At 39.9% G+C, this 24,818-nt stretch overlaps 1 protein-coding gene across 3 annotated transcripts in view; it reads right to left on the bottom strand.

Annotated features, from left to right (window-relative positions):
• vangl1 (VANGL planar cell polarity protein 1) overlaps nt 1-24,818 on the bottom strand; it is a 153,853-nt gene that overhangs the window by 29,329 nt on the left and 99,706 nt on the right. For all 3 annotated transcript variants that reach the window (XM_034176295.1, XM_034176313.1, XM_034176303.1), the window contains exons 4-5: nt 7,847-8,278; nt 1,101-1,276 (exon numbers count right to left, since the gene is read on the bottom strand). In XM_034176295.1, coding sequence (XP_034032186.1) covers nt 1,101-1,276; nt 7,847-8,278 — 608 coding nt within the window. The remainder of the gene's footprint in view (nt 1-1,100; nt 1,277-7,846; nt 8,279-24,818) is intronic.

The following is a 24,818-nucleotide window of genomic DNA, read 5'->3' as shown; positions in this document are numbered from 1 at the left end:
CTGGGAAGATATTCATGTATTCACAAGAATTCATCTACACCAGAGCTGTGACAATGAATCAATTATTAATGAACTATTAAAAATAATCAACAACTATTTTGATAAGTGATTAATTATTTGGAGTATTTTTTAATATTCAAGTTTTCATATTTCAGCTTTTTAAATGTCTTTTCTGGTTGGTTTAATGAGTTTATTTACTCCTCTCTGGCAGTAAATGGAATATCTTTGGGCTGTGGACAAAACAAGACATTTGATGACATCATCTTGGGCTCTGGAAAACACTGACCTACATTTTACACCATTTTCTGACATTTTACAGACATAACTATCGAATAATTGAGAAAATATTCAATTGATTAATCAATTACGAAAATAATCATTAGTCGCTGCCCTAACACACACACACACAAATGCAGCCAAGCACAATGGCGAAATTAAAAGTCATCATAACATTAGTCACCTCAAGGCGCTATACTGTACACAATTAAGGTCTACATCTTACCCATCCCATGAGCAAAGACACTGGTGACAGTAATAAAGAAAAACTCCCTCAGCTTTTTTCCTTATAGGAACAAACCTCAAGCAGACCAGAACCACTGGAGTGACCATCTGCTATGGCCATTCATATTCAAAATGACCAAAGTCCTGATCCAATCTCAAAGATCCGTATTGGGCCCAATCAAGGCAATTTTGCCTAATTGGAATTGGCTTTATGAAAGATGAGCCTCACCCTGATCCACCTTTGGTCTGTTTCTGAAGCGATGGAGCAGTTGGTCACTATTCTATTCAATGGTTGCTAAAAAATATTAAGTAGCAGCTTGGATTTCAGAGCTGTTCGTCAAGTGTTGACTTGACCGATTTCAATGTGCTTGCATTGTGCTCTGTCCAAGGATGTCATCTAAAAAAATGCAACTGTCAGCTCAGGAGCAAGTATTGGCAGATACTCAAAATGAAATGGTTCAGATCTGGATTGAGGCAAAAAACAAACAAACAAAAAAACAAACAAAAACAAAACAAACAAAAAAAACCTTGATGGGGACATCCCTATTGAAAAGACAATCATGAAGAGCTGCAGGAAGTCATCGCTTGTTGCCTCTTACCTGAGCTGTCCAAGGTTGTAGTGCCTCGTCTCACCATCTGTGGATCGCGTGACGCACACGGAGAAACATGGCTGAAGTTGTCGAAGCTCTAGCAAGACGATGGCCAGATAATGAATGAAAAGTAGAGCATCTACCAGCGATACGGCATACTGCACAATGCCATGGTAGTTCTCATCCTTTGAGGTTGCAGGTGTGCAGGTTGGCAGGAATAAAAAGTAAGAGATAGATGTAAAAAAAAACAACAGAAAATGAATGAATGAATGAATGAAAATTTTATTTTCAGAAATATCACTAAAATTGACAGACAATATCAAAGTCAACACATATACACCTATTATTTAGTGTTAATACAAACGGCACATCACATATACGATATCGTATGCTGTTTGTATTAACAACAAGAAAAGTTTGCAAAGCAAGTATTAATCCAGTATATATATATATATATATATATATATATATATATATATATATATATATATATATCAATCACTTATTACCAAATTACCTGTCTTTTGCAAATTTTACATACCCTGGCAGAATTGTTTTCATTTTTTTTGGGGGGGGGGGGGCATTTTTCAGAGAATATCAATGATAACACAAAAACCTTTTTTTCCACCGCTCATAGTTAGTGGTTGGGTGAAGGCATTTATTGTCAAACAACTGTGTTTACTCTTTCTAAATCATAATGACAATAGAAACTAACTAAATTACCTCTGGTCAAAAGTTTACATACCCTGGTGATTTTGGCCCGATAACATGCACAAAAGTTTGCTTGTAATCAGTGTGTGTGTATAAAAGGTCAGTGAGTTTTTGGGCTTCTGACAGACCCTTGCATCTTCCATCCAGTGCTACACTGACATTTCTGGTTTCTGAGTCATAGGGAAAGCAAAAGAATTGTCAAAGAAAAGGTAAATGAACTGTATAAAATATGAAAGGGATATAAAAATATATCAAAGAGACTGAGAATGCCAATCACAGTGTTCTAACTCTAATTAAGAAATGGAAACTGAGGGATTCTGTTGGAACCAAACCACGGTCAGGTAGACCAACAAAAATCTCAGCAACAACTGCCAGGAAAATTGTTGGGGATGCAAAGAAAAACCCACATATAACTTCAGCTGAAATGCAGGACTCTCTGAAAAAAGTGGTGTGGCTGTTAAGAAGGCACTTGAAGAAAAATGGCTGCATGATCGAGTCGCCAGAAGAAAGCCATTACTACGCATATACCACAAGTATCCAGCTTACAACAGGTCAAACAGCACAGAGAACAAAGTAATTTGCCCCCAATCTCAATTCTCTTTTGTACCCCTTCCCTCTACCCCTTTAAAACAAGGGGTAAGGTGAAGGGGTATACCTTTAGCCCTTTGAATTGAGACACCACTCCGCCTTAGGAAAAAAAAAAAATGCCCGTGTCAAACTTTCGTCTTCACTGTTTGTTAACATGGCAACTGAAATGCAACTTGTTGCAGTAGCCTGTTTGCTCTTTTTATTTTCTCGCCTTTCTGTGTAAATGCAAAGAAATAGAAGAAGTCGCAGATTTCTTCGACGCATCGCAATCATGTCATGTTAATTAATGTAATTAATTTGTAATTTATAATAATAATTAATAGTACTAATAATTAATTAGTAATTAATGAATGTTAATACTAATAATAATGAATCAATAACAGTAATAATTAATATTGCATGATTAATCATTAATTGATTGATTAGTAATTAATTAATTAATTAATTAGTAATTTAAATAAATAAACACTTGAAATATATCAGTCTGTGTGCAATGAATGTATACAAGTTTCACTTTTTGAATGGAACTACTGAAATAAATCAACTTTTTCATGATATTCTAACTATATGATCAGCACCTGTATGTATGTTATGGGCTGCATCTAGTTCTGTTAATATTTCTTTTTCAAATTCACCCATTTTTTGCATCCAGCACTATTTCCTTTAGAAATTTCCTTGACAAATAATAGCATTTTATTAGGACGTTAGGTTATGTGTTACACATATACATGTGTGTGTATATATTTTCCAACTTATTCCCATTGATGAAACTTCTCATTTTCTGCCTGCAAGCTTATTAGGAGACGAGTGTGCTCAGGGCTCCCTGTTTGTTTACAAAATACACAAATGCTACAGACCTCGAAATCCAACAGCAGGGATTGATATTATCCAAAGATTTATGATCATACAAATTAACATGCTTATCCTTTATCATGATTTTCTCCATTGTGAGATATAAAAGTGTCTTATCGTAGTGTTCGTGTGTATATGCATTATAATGCCTCAGTGCACGAGCGAAGTTATGATATTCCTCAGAACGACAATAAACGCAACATGCATCCAGCAGCATACACGTTTCTGTCATAGACAACTGCCTGTAAAGTTTTTTGGCAAGTTATAACTTTGTAAACAGCGTAATTTGTAATGAAAGCCGCTTCATTTGTGCAGCTCTTTCGGAGCCATGTTTATTTCTGGGGAGACAGCAGTAAGCTCCTCCTACCCCTCCAAATGGAGTGTGCATCCAGATTTACTCCAAACGGAGGGGTTTGAAGCCCCCCGCCTACCCCTCCGCCTCACTCCAAAAAGAGAATTGAGACACCCCTCTGTCTCTCGTGCCCGCGCAAAATGGAGGGGAAGGGGTAATGGGAAGGGCCAAGAGGTAGAATTGAGTTTCAGCCTTGGAGTGAGGAGACCAAAACTGAACTTTTTGGCCACAACCATAAATGTTACATTTGGAGAGGAGTCAACAAAGCCTATGATGAAAGGTACACTAATCCTACTGTGAGGTACAGAGGTGGACTGTTGATGTTCTGGGGATGTGTGAGCTACAAAGGCACAGAAAACGTGGTCAAAATTGATGGCAGGATAAATGCAGCATGTTATCAGAAAATACTAGAGGAAAATGTGCACTCATCAGCTCGGAAGCTGCGCATGGGACGTACTTGGACATTCCAACATGACAATGACCCAAAACACAAGGCCAAGTCAACCTGTCAATGTCTTGTCATTGGTTACAGTAGAATAAAGTGAAGGTTCTGGAGTAGCCATCTCAGTCTCCTGACCTCAATATCATTGAGCCACTCTGGGGAGATCTTAAACGTGCAGTTCCTGCACAACAGCCCGGGAATTTACAGGAACTGCAGGCTTTTTACCAAGAACGATAGGCAGCTTTACCATTAGAGAAAATAAAGAGGTTATGGGTATGTAAACTTTTGAGCACAACTGCACTGTGCACACAGTGTTGTCACAGTGCCAACACATTGTTTGCATATCAGTACCCTTCACCTCCCCTCCTCATCCCTGTACCTATTAATAATAACCAGTTTAAACCTTTTCTTAAACAGACTCACACTTGGACTTTGTTTCTGCTCTTTGCTGAGTTTGTTCCAGAAATTCACACCACTGACTGAAACGCACATTCTTTTCATGGTTGTTTGAACACTTACGATTTTCAAATTTAGGTTTTCCCTTTAATTATACCCACCCTCTGTCTCAACAAAGAGTTTCTGTAAGTTATCTGGCCTCTGTTTGTTTCTAGCTTTATATATTAACTGAGCTGTTTGAAATTCTACCAGATCTGGCAATTTTAGCAGGCAGGAGTTAATGAAGAATGACTTAAGCCTGGTTCACACGACAGGATTTTAAAATTATCTGTAGGTTTCCAAAACCTGAGAGACCACACACGTGAAGATAAAAAATCATGGATCTAACAGGTTTGGTCGTACAGTGTGTGGTGTGCAGCCACACGGTAAGGACAACAACACCACACACACGAACAGATTTCACGCACGAACATTTACAGTTCAGACAGGAAATCTCGCAAAATCTCTCGAGATTAAACGTGACTTCAGAGTAAACAAACGGAGGTACTTTGTGGACTATTTACAACAGAGGGAAAAAACAATACAAAAAGAAAAAGAAAAGGTGCTCTTTAAAGGAGTGGAGACAGCGCGACCACCGGACTTTCTGGTAAGTCAGAACAGCTGTTTTGATTTTATTTTCCGCTCCGTACGTCCGTCACCTCGCTTTCTGATTGGCTGCACATCACATTCAGCAGGCTGCGTGCTCGTTTGTGGTCGGAGGACACAACACACACTGTGATATCGGGCCAAAAAAATCCAACATGTTGAATATCCCCGATTTGCGATCGGAGCGTTCCTGACGCCCTTCCGAGCAGATCAGAGCGCTCTTAACACACCACACAAGGCAAGAATATCTGATAAGATTATCTTTAGAGTCATCACGATTGTCGGGACGTCCTTAAGATTGTCGGAAGGGGAAGATCGGGTCCGATATCGGCCTAATTATCCTGCCGTATGAACCCGGCCTTAGTGTGATCATAATAACCCGCCTTATGCACCAGCACCATGCTGATGGCTTTTTTCTGGAGCATGCATAATGATCGGAGTGAAGTACTGTAAGTAGTACCCCAAACTTCTGCACAGTAATTCAGATATGATTGAATCAGGGAACAATACCGAATGTGCATTCATTCATCTTCTACTGCTTAGTCCAATTAAGGGTCACAGGGGGCTGGAGCCTATCCCAGCAGCCATAGAGCGCGAGGCGGGGTGCACCCAGGACAGGAAGCCAGTCTGTCGCCGGGCCACAAACAGACAAACAAACACAGACACACACACACCTACGGACAATTTAAAGATTCCAATCCACCTAACCTGCATGTCTTTGGCTGTGGGAGGAAACTGGAGCACCCGGAGGAAACCCACGCAAACACGGGGAGAACATGCAAACTCCACACAGAAAGGCCACGGGAATCGAATCCACGACCTTCTCGCTGTGAGGCAACAGTGCTAACTACTAAGTCACCGTGCTGCCCACCGAATGTGCAGTGCTTTACAACTTCAGAAGGTGTTTTATTTTATTAATAATTGAGATGCTGGATAGTTTCGTCTGTACATATTTAATGTGAGGTTTCCAGCAGATTTTGTAATCAATCATCACACAGAGAAATTTAATTTCCGTTATTCTTTCCACATTCACACCATCTATTTGAACTTGCACTTCAGTATATCCTTTACAATTTCCAAATAGCATAAATGTAGTTTTATCTATATTTAAGGACAATTTGTTCATATCAAACCACTTTTTTTAATTTACTCATTTCTAGTGTGATTTCTTTCAAGACCTCCTGTAAATTCTCACCTGTACAAAAAAATATTTGTATCATCTGTAAACAGAACAAGCTTAAGTATTTTTGAAACCTTACATAAGTCATTTATATAGAGGACAAACAGTTTTGGTCCTAATACTGACTCCTGGGGGACACCAAAAACAATGTCCAAACACGGTGACTGTAATCACCCATTTTCACAAATTGTTGCCTGCTGCTTACATATCTCTTTATCCACTCAAGAACCACCCCACAAACACCATAATGCTCTAGTTTCTTAACCCTGAAGCTTGAAAAGGATAAAAGACAAATATATTAGAGAGTGAAATAAAGATGAAGAACCCTAAAACAATAATTTATATAGAAATATTCCACTCTAACATCCACGGGGTCATAAATAACCCCACTCAGTCATATTAGTCGCTGAAATAGCTTGGTCACTTGAGGGTTAATTAGTATTTTGTGATCAATTGTTTCAAATGCTTTTTTAAAAATCAATAAATACCACTACAGCAAATTTGCTTTTATCTATGGAGCTAGTGATTCCAGAACTGTCAATCCTGTGGATCTTTGTGTTCTGAATCCATATAGACTTTCTGAAAGTAGTTTATGTTTATCAATGAATTTTTCCAATCTGTCAACAGAGTTTTTGGAAAAAAATTGGAAAATTGTGAGAGTAAACAAACAGGCCTGTAATATGTGAATTGGTGTCTGTCCCCAGTTTTATATAGCACTATGACTTTTCTAATTTTCATTTTGATTGGAAATTTACCAGTTTGGAATAACAGGTTAGAGGTGAGTCAGTGGTTAAACAATTGCACCAATAACTCTGTTAACTGTTGTCATATCTGTGTCATCACCGTCAGTGGACCTTTCTACATTTATTAACAATAGTTACGATTTCTCTCTCCTCCACTGCTGTGAGAAACACTGAATTTATATTTGTAGTTGTGAACTCATCATTCCAGACCTTAGTTCAAATCAAAACAAAACAAACAAAAAATGATACACATAAAGTTAGAGACATGGATTTATACGTAACAATAACCTGGAATCTAAATGCAAGTCAGAATACACAGTCATATAGCTTTGACTATTTCATCACTTTGGCTTGTGTGCCAATGTAACAGATTTGAAATGAAATAAAATGTGGATTAAGTACAGACGTCCAGCATTAGTTTAAGGGTATTTCAATCCAAATTGAGAAAATGATGAAGTAAATATTACCATTTTCAACGTCCTCAATTTTAGCAGCAGTGGACAAACTAAGATCTGCATGGATGAAAAATCAGATATAAGATCTTGGTCATGTGTGCCAATGTAACAGATTTGAAATGAAATAAAATGTGGATTAAGTACAGACTTCCAGCATTAGTTTAAGGGTATTTCAATCCAAATTGAGAAAATGTTGAAGTAAATATTGCCATTTTCAACGTCCTCAATTTTAGCAGCAGTGGACAAACTAAGATCTGCATGGATGAAAAATCAGATATAAGATCTTATTACAAATACTGTAATTTTACTGTTGGACAATATTTTTTATTTTGTGAGTGAATTACTAAACACATGAGGTAGAAAATATTTAGGATTTGTCTTCTTCTCTCACCTGTGAGTCGAGTATCCTCACTCCATAGAACAACCAATAGGAGATCACAAAGAGCAGCACCAGCACAGCAAGAAGAGCTCGAAATACAAAGACCCGTGGCAGGCCGGCCCGTGGCGGTCGGAAGAAGAGCGCCCAGACAGCAAGCAGCAGTATGAGGAGCTTAAAGGCCACAGAGATGTAGAGACCCTCACAGGCCGTGCCGCAGCTCTGCAGCTTTTCCGGCCAGAGGAGGTGCGGCAGCACCAAGAAAGCCAGTGGGGTGAGGAACACCAGCAGACCCAAGATCACAGCGAGCGTCAGGGTGAAGTAGCGGCGACAGTCAAGCCCCACGCTGTCCTCCAGGTCTTTGGTGATGCGAACAATGTCTTCTTGAGACAGGCTGTGTTCTGATGTGCCTGTGACGGCCGTGGTGGTCTCACCCCAGTTGTCATCCTGGATAAGAAAGGAGAAGAAAACAAAAATGATGCATGAAAACCAGAACAAATAAATGCAAAATAACAGATCAATAACCGCATTTACTGTAAATTAAGTCATTTTACGTGAGTAATGGAACTGCATGATTACACTATTTAACATTCATTACACTGCGCACCGACAAAGCGTCGATACTAAGGTACTGTCTTAAGTGTTGCCACAGTAACTTTGAAAATTTACTTTATTAGTTACTTTATATAGTTACATTATAGTTACTTTTTATAGTTACTCCATTAACAGCTGACAGCTTGTTGGCAGCTACTGAATGTAACTAATAAGGTAACTAACTAACTAGTAATCGAACATGATTATTTTTAAGCTTGAGCACTCAGAAAAGTAACTATTAGTTACTTTGCTGATTAGTTACTTTCCTGACTACTCAATCTTAAGAGTCTTAAGAGTAACCAAGTTCAATTACTAGTTACCTTATTAGCTACATTCAGCAGCTGCTGACTGCTAATAAAGTAACTATATAAAGCTGCCAATGAAGTAAATGTATGAAGTAACTAATAAAATAATTTTTCAAAGTAACTGGCAACACTGATTGTCTTCACTGGCTCATGCACATGTGTTTCTGTGGACAGGATAACTCAAAAACAGCTCAACAGGTTCCTTTTGAACTTGGTGGGAATATTACTTAGATATTTAGAGGTGATTAGATTTTGGAGTAGAGAGGTCACAGGAAAACAAACAAACAAACAAAAAAAACCCTTTTCTTGCATATCTCAACAACCAAGAAGTGTAGGTGGATTATTAAAGCATATTTATTGATTAGCAAAATATTTGTAATTGATTGGCATAAATGACATTGTGATGAAGTCACACAGAGATCATATGATAAAATCCTACATAGTCAAAAACAATGTGACATATATGTAATTATGTCTTTATTTATATCATCATGTCGAGAGCACACAAGGTATGTATCAGCCCTCTGATGCATTTCATTGCATTTAAAGAGATATTCTTTAAAATGTCCTTTAGTTTGGAGCTCATGTCAAGGAGATGCATTATAATGGATTCTTTGTTTTTCTTTCTTTTTTTGCTGTTGAATGAAAAAATAAATCACCTCTGCTGAGGTTAGCGAGGTTGGTTCAAACCATATGAACAACAAAGAAATAGAAGATGGGAAGTGGAAAAAGTAAAGAGAACAATCAGCGCTGTTCTACGTCTGACGTCTGGTTCTGACTACATCCGTAGATAGTGAAGGTCAGCCGTGTGAGAGAAAGCTATTAGAACAACAAACATAAAGTCTCTTTATGCTGCAGTCATAACAAGCTGCTAAAGAGGGTGTGCAAGTGCAAAGTGCACTCAAACATCAACAGAAGAAATACAGGCAAAATGCATGATAGACATAAAACTAGAGCTGCCTGAGCAAGGTGACAAAACAATACAGTCTCCCTCTAACATACTAGTTGCTTGCATACAGTAGTATTCAGAATAATATTAGTGCTATGTGACTACAAAGATTAATCCAGGTTTTGAGTATATTTCTTATTGTTACATGGGAAACAAGGTACCAATAGATTCAGTAGATTCTCACAAATCCAACAAGACCAAGCATTCATGATATGCACACTCTTAAGTCTATGAAATTGGGCTATTAGTAAACAAAAGTATACTCAACAAAAATATAAACGCAACACTTTTGGTTTTGCTCCCATTTTGTATGAGATGAACTCAAAGATCTAAAACTTTTTCCACATATACAATATCACCATTTCTCTCAAATACTGTGCACAAACCAGTCTAAATCTGTGATAGTGAGCACTTCTCCTTTGCTGAGATAATCCATCCCACCTCACAGGTGTGCCATATCAAGATGCTGATTAGACACCATGATTAGTGCACAGGTGTGCCTTAGACTGCCCACAATAAAAGGCCACTCTGAAAGGTGCAGTTTTATCACACAGCACAATGCCACAGATGTCGCAAGATTTGAGGGAGCGTGCAATTGGCATGCTGACAGCAGGAATGTCAACCAGAGCTGTTGCTCGTGTATTGAATGTTCATTTCTCTACCATAAGCCGTCTCCAAAGGCGTTTCAGAGAATTTGGCAGTACATCCAACCAGCCTCACAACCGCAGACCACGTGTAACCACACCAGCCCAGGACCTCCACATCCAGCATGTTCACCTCCAAGATCGTCTGAGACCAGCCACTCGGACAGCTGCTGGAACAATCGGTTTGCATAACCAAAGAATTTCTGCACAAACTGTCAGAAACTGTCTCAGGGAAGCTCATCTGCATGCTCGTCGTCCTCATCGGGGTCTCGACCTGACTCCAGTTCGTCGTCGTAACCGATTTGAGTGGGCAAATGCTCACATTCGCTGCTGTTTGGCACTTTGGAGAGGTGTTCTCTTCACGGATGATGCGAAGGAGATGTGTTGCACTGCATGAGGCAAATGGTGGTCACACCAGATACTGACTGGTATCCCCCCCCAATAAAACTAAACTGCACCTTTCAGAGTGGCCTTTTATTGTGGGCAGTCTAAGGCACACCTGTGCACTAATCATGGTGTCTAATCAGCATCTTGATATGGCACACCTGTGAGGTGGGATGGATTATCTCAGCAAAGGAGAAGTGCTCACTATCACAGATTAGACTGGTTTGTGCACAGTATTTGAGGGAAATGGTGATATTGTGTATGTGGAAAAAGTTTTAGATCGTTGAGTTAATCTCATACAAAATGGGAGCAAAACCAAAAGTGTTGCGTTTATATTTTTGTTGAGTATAGAAAAGGGAGTGTTCACAATAATAGTAGCATCTGCTGTTGATGCTACAAACTCAAAACTATTATGTTCAAACTGCTTTTTTAGCAATCCTGTGAATCACTAAACTAGTATTTAGTTGTATAATCACAGTTTTTCATGATTTCTTCACATCTGCGAGGCATTCATTTTGTTGGTTTGGAACCAAGACTTTGCTCGTTTACTAGTGTGCTTGGGGTCAGTGTCTTGTTGAAACACCCATTTCAAGGGCATGTCCTCTTCAGCATAAGACAACATGACCTCTTCAAGTATTTTGACATATCCAAACTGATCCATGATACCTGGTATGCGATATATAGGCCCAACACCATAGTAGGAGAAACATGCCCATATCATGATGCTTGCACCACCATGCTTCACTGTCTTCACTGTGAACTGTGGCTTGAATTCAGAGTTTGGGGGTCGTCTCACAAGCTGTCTGCGGCCCTTGGACCCAAAAAGAACAATTTTACTCTCAGCAGTCCACAAAATATTCCTCCATTTCTCTTTAGGCCAGCTGATGTGTTCTATGGCAAATTGTAACCTCTTCTGCACATCTTTTATTTAACAGAGGGACTTTGCGGGGGATTCTTGCAAATAAATTAACTTCACACAGGCATCTTCTAACTGTCACAGCACTTACAGGTAACTCCAAACTGTCTTTGATCATCCTGGAGGTTGATCAATGGGTGAGCCTTTGCCATTATGGTTATTATTCTATCCATTTTGATGGTTGTTTTCCATTTTCTTCCACACATCTCTGGTTTTTTTGTCCATTTTAAAGCCTTGGAGATCATTGTAGATAAACAGCCTATAATTTTTTGCACCTGCGTATAAGTTTTCCCCTCTCCAATCAACTTTTTAATCAAACTAAGCTGTTCTTCTGAACAATGTCTTTAACGTCCCATTTCCCTCAGGCTTTCAAAGAGAAAAGCATGTTCAATAGGTGCTGGCTTCATCCTTACATAGGGGACACCTGATTCACACCTGTTTGTTCCACAAAACCGACAAACTCACTGACTGAATGCCACACTACTATTATTGTGAACACCCCCTTTTCTACTTTTTTTTTACTAATAGCCCAATTTCATAGCCTTAAGAGTGTGCATATCATGAATGCTTGGTGTTGTTGGATTTGTGAGAATCTACTGAATCTACTGGTACCTTGTTTCCCATGTAACAATAAGAAATATACTCAAAACCTGGATTAATCTTTTTAGTCACATAGCACTACTATTATTCTGAACACTACTGTATGTTATATATATTGGTGGTAGAAAATATTTTGTGATAAAATATCTGAATGAACAAACTGGTCAAATTCTGTACTGAAAAACTCAATAGGCTTGTTTATACATGCAACTGACAAATGGGGGAAAAAAAAATCCAATTATCTCGCCTTGAAGACATCAGACTGAACTGGGGGGTGTATAATGAACTTTCACGGAAGATTACAGTACATCTATTTTAAGCATATCTACTGAGATTAGAAGAATGGTGAGAGAGAGCTAGTGTGTGGATCGCAGAGGGACTGATGAGAAAGATGCATTTTGATTAAGGGGGTTGGGAGGCAGAGGAAGATGGGGTACTAACAGAGAAAATATTCCACTGCCCTAAGGGTTAAAACAGTAAAGAAAGAGATGAAGGAGAACAACAGGGAGACCCAGGCAGTCTGTTCAGGTTGTTTCTGGAGCAAAACAAAAGCTACTGAGAAAACAAGATGAAAAAGCAATGTTCCTTCTTTCTTTGTTACTTCCCCATATTTGAGTAACATAATGGTATCAATGTTCAAAACAAATGATAAAATGTTTTCTGGCCCCTCAGAATAATCAGACTGAAGGTGTTCTTCATTACATCATGCAATTACCTCAGGCTCAGGCTTTTGATATGTGTAAGCATCAAGTGTCTCCATGCACTGTTCAGGTATTATTTCACTGGACTGAAGGCAAAAGGCATTTCTGAGGGAATTTGTGAATTTTCATGAAATGTGCATGGGGGGTTCGCATTCTCCTCTTGTGAACTGCAGGGTATGACTCATGTCAGTTGAATTTTGAAATGTTCAAAAAAAATATTGCACAATACATTTTTCTTGAAATACTCAAGAGTCCTCGCTGGCATCTTGAACCCTTCTGAATTTAGTTTCCGTGAGTCAGAAGGTGCGCAGCATGTGAGACAACTTGTGAGGGTGATCGGAGAGGAGCTGTGCTTGTGGAAGTGGCTGAGTGAGTCCAGCAGCCGGCCAGGCTCCAACCCACCATGCAGGCAGAGTCAGCGGGCTGCAGGAGACATGTCCGGCGGTGTATGATGAGGACAAGGTGTGCAATTCGGATGTATTCTTTTTGTCTCATTTTTTTTGGAAGAATAAAATAGAAACAAGTTTAATGCTGCTGTCCTTGGCATGTAGGCAGGGGCAGCATGCTGGACGAGTCCTGTCCGGCAACAGGGGAGGATGACGACACGCGTAATCCAGATTTATTCTTTTTTTTTTTTTTTTTTGGAGGACCGAAATGGAAATACGTTTTATCCTCTGCACTTTCATATACTGTATTGTTTATTTTAAGTACATGTATCTTATTGACAAAGAAATCAAATCAAACCAAATCAAAAGACGCACACCTTCAAACGTGCTGCTGGATATTGTAATGCGCAGTGTCACGGAGAAGTGGTCATTCCTGTTCATTGCGGGGTGCTTCAAGAGGATCCCAGATCTGGCCAGTCAAAGAACAGGCATTGGTCATTCCCGGGAGGAGAGGAGAGCGGATCTAGCGGGGACAAGAATGACAAGATGCAGCTGCCTTTCCTGCAGGGCCACTCTGCTGAACATTGCACCACGCTGTGTCATGGAGAAAAGGCCGATCCAACGGGGAAAATAATGATGAGACGCAGCGAGCTGTCACTCTGCTGGGCATCGTTCTGCAAGTCGGTGAGTGCGCTGCCACCAGAACAAACATCTACTCTTTTCTTCCTTTTTTTTCTCTTCTCTTTACTCTTTTGCTTTATCAATTTCTTATAATTTATTTCAGTGTGTTATTATTTACAGGACTTTGCCTTCCCTGTGTACAGTCTGGGGCATTTCCACAGCCTCTTTTCATAAAATAGCAGCATAACAGCAGCATCACAGTAACCCACAACCATCCTGAGCACTTTGTTCCGAAACATGTCATAATTTCAGCTGCGCGAGTGCAGCTCAACATCTGTGAGAGTGCTGCGTGGCATTCAAGCTGCACTTGCACAATATGTATGTGGACTACTACTAATTTTTTGGCCCTATTTTCACCGCCAGTCTGTGTGACATTTGTCCACATTCAGATGACATGCACTAATGTGTCATAGGTACGAATTCAATGAGAATCTAACTGTAAAACTGTCACTACTTTGCATGTTTTATAGCAAATTTGTGTCTACAACTACTCTACAACAGTCACAGCCCAGTGAGATACTATCGTTAGGGAATTATTGTGTTCCCTAAAAAAGTATCCTTACATGCCTACAATGTACTGTTTATAATATTGTGCTCACAAGAAAAAAAATTTCTTTCATGTACAAAAATGAGCAACAAACAACCCATTTCTTCAGCTTATCTCTTCCCATGAGAGAACTTTTGTTGTAAGTATCACACGTCTGCCACAAACGAACACACAGCAACACAATTTCCCACATACTATGTACATAACAGCAGCAAATACAAACCAAACTTGGTCGCATCCCAACTGTTCCATTGTAAAAACAAAAAAAACCCAAAACCCTAGCATCTTAAAATGCAACATTTTCTACTTTTAGCAGCAATGTCATTTACTGTGGGTGGGGATGACTCAATCACTCCTGACTTGTTCATATTGGTTTCCAAAGGCTCTTCATAAACCCTCAGAACCATTCTGACCACATCGATGAGAGTCTTAACAGGTCTGCTGTGTAAAAAGTAAAGTCCCTTCAGCTGCTCCCTTGTTTTCACTCGGGGTTGCCACAGCAAATCCATCGTGGATCTGCATGTTGATTTGGCACAAATTTTACACCAGATGCCCTTCCTAATGCAACTCCACATTACATAGAGAAATGTGATAGGATGGGGTTTGAACCAGGAACGTTTCGCACTGAAACCAAGCGCACTAAACACCTGGTCACCACCCAGCTGTTAATATTAAGGTTAGTTACAGTCGTAACATTTTAATTTTGTTTTCCAAGTAAATGTCTTATCATAGCATTATTAGATGCATTTTTACGAATTGCAAGTCAAAATTATGAGTTCCCAATTTCCATTGAATGCGGCACAAATTTCAAATGTTTGCCCTCATATCATCTGCAAAACCTCATGTAGCAAACTAACTACACAAGTCATGGAATTCCTCCAAAATAAATCCTTTACCAGCAAAAAAAAAAAAAAAAAAAAAAAATAGCTGTAAATTTTGTGATACGAGGTCTGTCCATAAAGTAACGGTCCTTTTTATTTTTTTTTTCAAAAACTATATGGATTTCATTCATATGTTTTTACGTCAGACATGCTTGAACCCTCGTGCGCATGCGTGAGTTTTTCCACACCCTGTTGGTGACGTCATTCGCCTGTAAGCACGCCTTGTGAAAGGAGTGGTCCCGCCCCCTCGTCGGATTTTCATTGTCTGGAAATGGCGGAATGAAAAGGACTTTTTTTCCATCAGAATTTTTTCAGAAGCTGTTAGAGACTGGCACCTGGAAACCATTCGAAAAATTTATCTGGCTTTCGGTGAAAATTATGGGCTTCACAGAGAATAAGGACTTTAACTACAGCTTTAAGGACCCCTTTAAGGAGGGTCGGTGCGCCGCGCTCCGAGCTGCGATGTCGCGGCACAAACCACTGGATCATTTCTAAGCTGATGGCTCTGTGGATACGAGACCGTCGTGTGCTCTTTCTCTGGTTATCACAAGAGCTGGACATCAGCCATTTTCTGGCAGATTTCACTTTTAACAAGAGATTTTGTCATGGAAAGCCGTGTGGAGGCTTCGCGCGTCACGACCGATTCGCTGATGAAGCGAGACAAAGGAACACCTCCATTTCGGAGTGTTAGAGGACAAGTTGGGACATGTCCAGCTCTCCACAAGTTCTCTTATACTCACTCGACTGGTAAGCACTGAAAGCCGAGATAGGCATGTCCAAACTTGTCCTCTAACACTCCGAAACGGAGGTGTTCCTTTGTCTTGCTTCATCAGCGAATCGGTCATGACGCGCGAAGCCTCCGCGCGGCTTTCTATGACAAAATCTCGTTAAAAGTGAAATCTGCCGGAAAATGGCTAATGTCCAGCTCTTGTGATAACCAGAGAGAGCACACGACGGTCTCGTATCCACAGAGCCATCAGCTTAGAAATGATCCAGTGGTTTGTGCCGCGACATCGCAGCTCGGAGCGCGGAGCACCGACCGTCCTTAAAGGGGTCCTTAAAGCTGTAGTTAAAGTCCTTATTCTCTGTGAAGCCTGTAAAATTTTCACCAAAAGCCAGATAAATTTTTCGAATGGTTTCCAGGTGCCAGTCTCTAACAGCTTCTGAAAAAATTTTGATGGAAAAAAAGTCCTTTTCATTCCGCCATTTCCAGACAATGAAAATCTGACGAGGGGGCGGGACCACTCCTTCCACAAGGCGTGCTCACAGGCGAATGATGTCACCGACAGGCGTGGAAAAACTCACGCATGCGCACGAGGGTTCAAGCTTGTCTGACGTAAAAACATATGAATGAAATCCATATAGTTTTTAAAAAAAAATAAAAAGGACCGTTACTTTATGGACACACCACGTATATCACAAAAATAAAGATGCTTTATACTAAAGTAACAAAGTAAATTTAGTTAATTTTGCAGAAACTCGAAAGAGACTACACCTTTAAGCTGGTGTGAAGTTACGACAGAAAATATGCTCACAGACGTGATGCAAAACACTGGGACGCTGCTGTCGGCTCCTGACTGTTGTACCTGGGCTTTCCCTCTGCCGGAATGAGCAAAAATAGACATGAGTGACCCACATTTCCTCTCAGGATTAACCAATCACCACAGCCTGGTCCGATCTCATACCTGGATTCCAGCAGGGTCAGAAGTCCCATTCATCAAACAAAAACAGATGAAAACACAAGGAACAGCCGAGAGAACAAAGAGGACAACAACAGCACCGCGGGAAGGTTGAAGAGAAGAGAAAAGAAGAAGCGATTGATCCAGAAAGGGAGTGAACAGTTTAAGGGACGGAGACAATCTAACCAACATGTGTGTTCATGCTCTTACAAATATGCGGCACACTGCAACCACACACCTGTCAGCCTTACTGTGCATGTCCCACATCTGCAGTGATTTACTCAACCCAGAAAAGATTTTACAAGCAGTTATTCTGCCCCGGGAGGATGTGATGCATTCAGGTACAAAGCCAACAAAGAGCAGGAAAAAATTAATGGAACACAGAGAAGACAAACCAATAAGTCACTGTGTTGCACAATTTCTCAAACTAAACTGATCCCATTCTTCTGATGATACAAATTCAAGGCTTTAACAGCTTTACAATAAAGATTTGAAGGCAAAATGACACAGAGGAGAAACAAGGAAATAAATAAATAACTTAAGAAAGAAAGAAAAGAATAAAAAAAAAAAATCAAAACAAACAAACCCAGAGACAGAAATAATGAAGAACCAGGAGTCTCAATCAGAACCAGCAAATCATGAACAATAACGGGGAGAAAAACTTGGAATCATTTTTAGATGGATTAGACTGGATGACAAGTGCAAAAATCACAAGTGAGTGTTCAGACAAAAAGCACATCACAAAAGAATTTTACATTTTTCTGATAATGCAAATGGAGCACTGCAATATATTAGGTGGCGGTGCTGAGGTGTTCACACTGTCGCATCTGTTTGGGTGATTTCTGTGGCGTTACAGCAAAGTTTGGAGGGGAGTCCTGATACTCAGGTCCGGTCCAAAATCAAATGACCTCTAATACAACTGTTCCTTCAAAATAACAATAACTTGGTGTTTGAACATCATTTTGTTTCACTTAACAAACACATGTTAAAGCATTTAGTAGGAGTACAACACCAGGGCTGGATCCAGAGTGAAAATCTGACAGATGCATTTTGCCCAATGATAAAATAAAAATCGCACGTGTCTTGTTATTCAATAATCTTCATTCTTTTATTCGTGTACAACATACACTGTCACACTTCTTTTAATATATTTATTATATTATATTTATTATACTTCATGGACCATAGTGAACACTTATTTGTATAAATATGATGTCCTAAAAAAACCCAACAACACTATAACAAAAATTTACTGTAAACAGGATCAAATTTATTGCCAAAATCTTTCGATTATACCCAAATCTATATATGATTTTTTTTTTTCAATTGATAAAATCTGTTGTGTGGGCCGCTGAAGAGGAGGTACTGCTGGCCCACCACCAGCAGAGGGCGCCCTGCTTGGAGTGCGGGCTCCAAGCACGAGAGGGTGCCAGACCCAGAAGAAGTGACAGCTGTCACTCATCCTCTGCACCAGCTGTCACTTGTTCATCATCACCACCATAAAAGCCGGACTGCAACTCCACCTCCCCGCCGAGAAATCGACTACCATTACCAAGGTAATTTCTCTGCTGACTAACACTGTGTGTGTAATAACTTGAACTTCTATTGCAGCCAATTTCCTGGAGTGTTGCCTTATCTAGAGGATTGGCGTTTGGTGTGACAGCGACGGCTTCGCCTCACACCCCATCTCAGATAAGTGGTTGACCAGGAGCTGCACGAGTGTGTGTGATTTGGAGGTGGAGGTGCTCCCTCCTAACTGTGTTCGGACTGAGAATTACTGAGTGTGCGGACTCACACTCACTCATCATATTTCTGCTTTCTGCCAGCAGTACCAGGGTCGACAGCCGAAGACAGAGGCCACCTGGGGATTCGGGACTTGGCGGCTCCGGTGTTCTTCAGACCGTTGGTGGTGGAAGCCGTGTGGGACACGGCTTCTCTCTCATCGGGGGTCTCCTATCTTCGAGCCTGCCCACATGTCACCTGGAGTTACATTAACTGTGCAAATTACTGTACGTTTCGTTGTGTATTATCAAAACATTAAATTGTTACCTTTTGGGCTTATTCATTGTCCGTTCATTTGCGCCCCCTGTTGTGGGTCCGTGCTACGACACCTTCCAACAAAATCAAAAATATGACTGCATATAGCAAGTCCCTTCGGCTGCTCCTTTGTTTTGTACTCGGGGTCGCCACAGCAAATCCAAGGTCGATCTGTATGCTGAATTGGCACAAATTTTACACCAGATGCCCTTCCTGACGCAACTCCACATTACATGGAGAAATGTGGTAGGGGTGGAATTCGAACTGGGAACCTTCCGTACTGAAACCAAGTGCATTAACCACTTGGCACCCCCCCCCCCCCCCCCCCCAAAAAAAAAAGATGACTGCATATATTCTTAATAATAATATATTGAGATACAGACAGTTCACAGAAGACATTTTCCATTGATACCAATCAAAATTAGAAACAGTCCAGCAGGCAACAATATTCATCATGTCCATGACTAAATACACTAAAACAAATACATCACAATTGTACACATATCACAGTATAACAGCACAACAAATCTGATGCATCTGTTGTGGACTGTAGGTAGCATTTGCACAGTGTCACAGAAAAAAAAAAAAAAACGAAAAAAATTTGATGAAACCGGAAAGGCACTTGGTAGAGTGCAGACTTCCACATTTGACTCTGATTATTGATCATTAATCCTGGTAGCTGAACCTAATGTTGATTGCTGAACTTTAATCCTGCTGACCTCTGATCCAAGATTGTTGATCGGTGATCAGGATCAGTGATCGGTGATCCTGATCACTAAGAAATAACCAGAGTGCTGTGAGAAAGCAACACATTCTGCTGAAAGCAGACTCATTCTGTTGTTTCATAAAGGACTAATAATAATTCAAATAGATTATTTGTAGAGTATTATAGCTGATCACCTAAAATCATCTGCACTATTCAATTTAATATGCGCTGTGGTGGTGTGCACGTGCGTGCACTTCGTTCCATTTATCAAAAATTGCAATTAAAAATACGTGTGCACATAATGAAAACATGTGTGCCATGTTCTCTGCTGTTTAGTGTCAGTAAATCAGCAGTGCAACAAAGTTTCACCATAAACACAATATCCGTCCCAGTTTTAATTATTCTGACACAATTACAATGTGCATTAGTGCAGCCCCGCCAGTGTGCACGTGCATTGCAATGAGGTGCACATAAACACAAAAAGAAGCTGCAGATGTTGAGGATGACCTCTTTTTTTTGCTGAAGTGGCAATAATCCAAACATGGAGTCAGTCTGAACCCACACTTACACAGACAGTTTTAACAGTGGGGCTGGGGAGCAAGAGTCCCTCTGAGCTTTAGAATTTTGAATCAATGATTGACAGCAAAGCAGGTGCAAATATAGCTGAGTGTTAAAGAATGTATTGGAAATAAATTCATAATGGATCATTACAAATACTTTGATTTGAAAAGTACTAAGTAGTCACACAGAGAAAAAGGAAATCCTGCATAAAAAAGAAAAGATGCATCACAATTCACTGATAATCATTTAATAATCAACTCACAGCTCTGAATTGTAGTCAAACTGAACTGTTAGATGCCTAAAGATTCTCATCTCTAGTAAATAATTTATATATACCAGTACATATTTCCTAAAAAAAAGAATTTGCATAGACTGGCACACACTGGACAAAAGCATACTATGGCAAATCATACTTTATTAACTCATCCTGGTGAATCAGGACTATGGAAAGGCATTAGACCATCAGCTTTACCTGGCCTGGTTTAGTCCCGGAACTGGCTTCTGCGAGCGAGTTAGTGGTGGAGTCACCTTCTATGGTGCTGACAATCACTTCCTTTACCTCCTGCACAATCTCACCAACCTCCAGCACCTGCAACACTTCATCTCCAGCTTCCATCACCGTTGTCGATTGTATGCCAAAATCTTCAATAATCAAAATACTAGAGACCATCTCAGAGACATGTAACCTGTGTACGGGTTTTCCTCCACTGATCCATTCAAGAGCAGGAAAGCAACATCCTTCACTCTCCAAGTCTAAAAAATGTCGTGGCTTTAACTCACGTTATATAGAAATTTCTCCCATAATGCCTCAGGAGGTACTGTATGGTGCTCAGGTGCCATCAAATATAATGGCTTTACAGAGACAGACAGGGAGAGAGGGAGCAATAACATCAAGAGAGGAGGAGCTAAGGGGCCGTGATGAGATGATCACATGGGATATCCTGACAGCAGCACGAAAGAGGATAAAATAATGGATAGATGTAAATCAAAAGTGGTGGATTACAATGCCTACACATACCCTTCAGAGAAAAGGCTAAATAAAAGAACATAATTCTGTTAAACACAGAAGGATGACTTTTTCCCATCCTTCTGCCATCTCTCTCTCCCTCCAGGCGTCGTCTCCTGTTCTCTTCCTCATTGCCTCAGCACCACTCTCTATCCATTCCTTCTGACCCAGTGAGCACTGTAGTGTCACCCTGTAGCCACTAGCGTGGCTGCATGCTATTGTGCGCAAGTGGGGAGGGTAAAGTAAACCTCGTTTTCCCCAGATCATCAAACCTGCACGACAAACTGATGGTGTGTCTTCAAAAAAAACGCCCTCAAGATGTAAAATGAAGCAACAAACTTGACAGAATTCTTTAAGCCCCCCTCAGACATGTATAAATGTTATCCAAATCTACGTTGGTACTGTAAGAATGTTTGTCTTTTTCCTGTAGTGCCTACCCACAAAGCCTACTACATCTTGGAGCTCAACGTGAACACACAATTTATTTGATTTGACTGCAACGTTGCATTGAGATTTTGCAATGTTTTAAAAACAAGTCACGTGACAACAGATCTGCATTGCAGATGTAATCACATCTATTTTAGTGAGCCACCAAACATTTCTTTCATTAAATTTCATTCAAACTTCTAAAAGTGAAATAGGTTCCATTTTCCTGCTCTAGCACCCTTCTATTCACTATGTCTAAAAAGTGCCCTGTCTGAAAGAATGTTTGATGTTTAATGTGGATCATATTTCTCCTGTCTGATGACTCACACAAAGCCAACTAAAGCCGTTTGGCGAGATTGACCTGACCTACTGCAATTCAACTCTCACTATAAATTCTAATATCCAATTCCACACAACATTGACTCAGGGATACAACAACCCAATTCTTTAAATGAAGTGATGTCCTGTCACCTTAGTCCAGCAAGCTGCACTCACTTCCACTGTCCCTCACAAATAATGACCCTGCAAAGTACAGCACAAGCATGTGTGATAACTTCCAGTCCCAGCGACAGATCTTAAAGCGCAACTGACATGGCTTTACATAACAAGATTGTACATAATCTACGATAATCTACCATATAATAGACTAAACACACTATAATTGGACAATTTGACAATTTTATAAGATTTAAAATTTCCCACACAAATTCTTCCTCGGGCAGCACGGTGGATTAGTGTTAGCACTGTTGCCTCACAGTGAGAAGGTTGTGGGTTCAATTCTCGTGGCCTTTCTGTGCAGAGTTTGCATGTTCTCCCCGTGTTTGCGTGGGTTTCCTCCCACATCCAAAGACATGCGGGTTAGGTGGATTTGAATCTTTAAATTGTCTGTAGGTGTGTGTGTGTGGGTGTGTCCGTGTTTGTTTGTCTGTTTGTGACCCTGCGACAGACTGGCGTCCTGTCCTGGGTGTACCCCGCCTCGCGCTCTATGGCTGCTGGGATAGGCTCCAGCCCCCCGCGACCCTTAAATGGACTAAGCGGTAGAAGATGAATAGATGAATGAAAATTCTTCCTCCTGACGTCCATTTAAAACAGTGAGGCACATATGATGTCACTCCAGGAAGTCTTTGCTTCACTAAAATGCACAGATACAGCACCTCTGATAGTGATTTTTTTTTAAAAGGGTATCATTCAACATGGAAATATGTCTCATAGGTGTGTTGTGGCTGAGTGGTCAAATGGGAGAGATGACAGTCAAAATGTAAGCATGACACCAAACGTGGGAGAGCTGCAAAATGGAGCGACATTTGGAGAGTACATTCGTCTTCGTAGACGGACCCTTGCTTTCAATTGCATTGGGAACAAGAGCAAACAGAGATTTCTAATGTCCAAAAATCCAGAACCAGATCACCTCCACAATTCAGGGGAGTCTTCCATTTCCTAGTATCTATCTGTTGTGCAAATTTGGTGAGAATCCGTTAAGTAGTTTTGATGTAATCCTTCAAAGCCTATATAAAGTGAAATCTTGATCCAGGATCCGGCTCACCTCCAAAATTCAGTGGAGTCTTCCATTTCCTAATATCTATCTGTGGTGCAAATATGGTGAGAATCTGTAAAGTAGTTTTGACATAATCCTTCAAAGCATATATAAAGTGAAATCTTGATCCAGGATCTGGATTCAGATCACCTCCAAAATTCAGTGGCGTCTTCCATGGCCTAATATCTATCTGTGGTGAAACGTTTGTCAAAATTTGTGCGGTAGTTCTGACATAATCCTGACAGACAAACAAATAATTAAATAATAATGGCCGATGATTTTATTACGTCCTTGGCAGATTTATTTAAAGAACTAAAGTGGACAATCCTTGTTATAAAAAAAAAAAAATCATGTGTGCATGTGGACCAATTAAATCTAGTTATACAGTACATTTATGTTGCAGTGATGATAGTGAGCTAAGGAAAAAAAACAAACTTTCTGGGGTTCTGCCCCCCCCAAAAATTGAAATCTCAGATGCGTTCTGGTGCATTTTGAGTTCTATTTACCCACAAATAAATAAATAAATAAATAATAATAATAATAATAAAATAAAAAATTACATTTTTTTGTTGGGCCAGGTCAATTTTTCCACCTCAGTCTTTTCACACTACTTGTATTGTGCTACGTGTCTTTAATCCAAAAAATATACATTGTGGTTCAGAAAAGTACACAGTAAAGGAAATGACAATTCAAAGGACTCAAATATTATTATTCTCAGTATCAATTCAAATGGAAGAATAGAAGTATTCATGGAACATTAATTTATCAATAGAAGTATTTATGGCACATTAATTCATCAACTTGTTAAACCTTCACTGACTTCTGAGTTTTCCTAGTTTCTTGGCCTCCTTATGTACAGATCTGGGTTTTCAGTTGTTTTCCATGGGACAATCCCAATTCCTGCCTGCATTCATCTGACTTTTCTATGTCTTTTGCCAATTTCATTTTTAAAATACAAATTTTGCTTATACTGAAAGGTAATAAATTCATTTTTTCACTTTTTCATTTCATGTAAAGATAGAAGTGAGGGCTCTAGGAAAAGCATTGCTTATCTAGCTACACCCTGACTTAACAAATATTATAAAAAGTACATCAATGCCAACATTTGTTGTCTTATGCATAATGCAAGTCATTATTAAATAAAAAAACATTCACCACATAAGTAAAAACCTGGATTTCCGTGAATTCCCGGAAAACTTTCATCACTGATGCTGGCAAAATCCTGGGATTTTTTTAATCACGTGTGATTGCATCAGCCAAGCTTGAACTTTCGTGCGCATGCGTGAGTTTTTTCACGCCTGTCGGTTGCGTCATTCGCCTGTGAGCAGGCTTTGTGTGAGCAGTGGTCCACCCCTCTCATCGGATTTTTATTGCGAATAAATGTCTGAACGATTTGGAGCTTTGCTGCATCAAATTTTTCCAGAAACTGTGAGAGACCTCCAGGTGGACA

The sequence above is a fragment of the Thalassophryne amazonica genome, chromosome 1 (genome assembly GCF_902500255.1).
Source record: "Thalassophryne amazonica chromosome 1, fThaAma1.1, whole genome shotgun sequence".
Lineage (NCBI taxonomy): Eukaryota > Metazoa > Chordata > Actinopteri > Batrachoidiformes > Batrachoididae > Thalassophryne > Thalassophryne amazonica.
Note: the sequence above shows the minus strand (reverse complement) of the source record. Positions and strands in the feature narration are given on the sequence as shown.